The 1,509-nt window shown below is 55.4% G+C and overlaps 1 protein-coding gene across 1 annotated transcript; it reads left to right on the top strand.

Moving 5' to 3' along the window:
- Positions 1-226: 226 nt before the first annotated feature.
- Positions 227-1,509, top strand: ENH_00046760 (hypothetical protein, conserved; the record flags this gene model as incomplete). Its single annotated transcript, XM_013581036.1, has 2 exons — positions 227-930; positions 1,050-1,509. Coding segments are annotated over 2 exons (1,164 nt in total), but the record flags the coding sequence as incomplete, so codon positions are not given.

The following is a 1,509-nucleotide window of genomic DNA, read 5'->3' as shown; positions in this document are numbered from 1 at the left end:
TGTATTCTTAATCGCTATAGCTGGAGTTTCTAGGAAATGGACTAGCGTAGGGAGCAGTTTCTAGACCCTGCCCAAGGGACTGAGATCACGTAGTCGCAGCTGCGGGCGCAGTGCACTACATTTGGGGGCTGTTCCGGGAATTTATTGAAATATTTTTCCCTTCGAACCTGGAAAATGAAATACGACGTCTGAAAGACTGTCCCTAGGCACCTTCGCTCGGTAAGGGATGCACCTCCGCAACGGACGCGTCATCGGCCCCACTCCGCAGGAGACTCCATCTATGTCAGTCAACAGAATGCCCAGCGGGACCCCCCGGGTACATCGCCACGCGACTCCTAAGCCCACCGTGGCAGAGCGGCCGCACGGGCACAAAGAGGTGCCCCCACAAGCGATTCCTCTGCCCAATGCTGCACCAGGAGACTGGCCCTTCACCTCGTGGGAACAATTCCATACGGCTGTGAGTGCGCTAAAGGCCGTTATGGGGGGGACCACGGAACCCGGCGATAGGACTCCCATCCCCGGTCTTCTGCCGAGCACAATGCAGGCCTTTCTGCTGCGCATCGAGCGCCGGTACGCGCTGAAGGGAATGGAGCCGCGTGAGTGGGGAAACGCGCTCATAGACCATCTCGTGGGGCCGGCTCTAACGTATTGGATGTATCTACAGCGAACTATCGATCTAAGCGACTGGACGACCGTAAAGCACCGGCTTTTGGAACGGTTTAACAGAGCAATGTCACCGAGCGAAACGCTATATGAGTTGGCTAAAGTGCAATGGAATGGTAACCTGAAGGACTACACGGAGCGGTTTGCGATTGTTCGCCTCGCCCCGTACTCAGAATGGGGACCGGAACTCGCGGAATACTACTGCACGGGGCTACCGACTGACCTCCATCTCTCAATAACTAATGACGGACACGTGAAATACCTGACGTAGGAACAAGCCCGCATAAGGAGGCGCACCCACAGGCGATACCTCTGCCCAATGCTGTACCAGGAGACTGCCCCTTCGTCTCGTGGGAACAATTCCAGTCGGCTATGAGTGCGCTAAGAACCGTTATGGGAGGGATCGTGGAATCTGGCGAAAGGACCCCCATCATACCAGAAGACGGAAGCACAATGCAAGCCTTTCTGCTGCGCATCGAGCGCCGGTACGCGCTGAAGGGAATGGAGCCGCGTGAGTGGGGAAACGCGCTTATAGACCATCTCGTGGGGCCGGCTCTAACGTATTGGATGTATCTTCAGCGAACTATCGATCTAAGCGACTGGACGACCGTAAAGCACCGGCTTTTGGAACGGTTTAACAGAACAATGTCACAAAGCGAAATGCTAACTGAGTTGGCTAAAGTGCGGTGGAATGGAAACCTGAAGGATTACACGGACCGGTTTGCGACTGTAGCGGAGCGGGGCATGAGTCTTACCCCTGCGGAACTCGCGGAATACTACTGCACGGGGCTACCGACTGACCTCCATCTCTCAATAACTAATGACGGACACGTGAAATACCTGACC

This window comes from Eimeria necatrix, genomic scaffold (assembly GCF_000499385.1).
Source record: "Eimeria necatrix Houghton genomic scaffold, Enh_scaff3572, whole genome shotgun sequence".
Lineage (NCBI taxonomy): Eukaryota > Apicomplexa > Conoidasida > Eucoccidiorida > Eimeriidae > Eimeria > Eimeria necatrix.
This window is presented reverse-complemented; position numbering and strand designations above follow the sequence as displayed.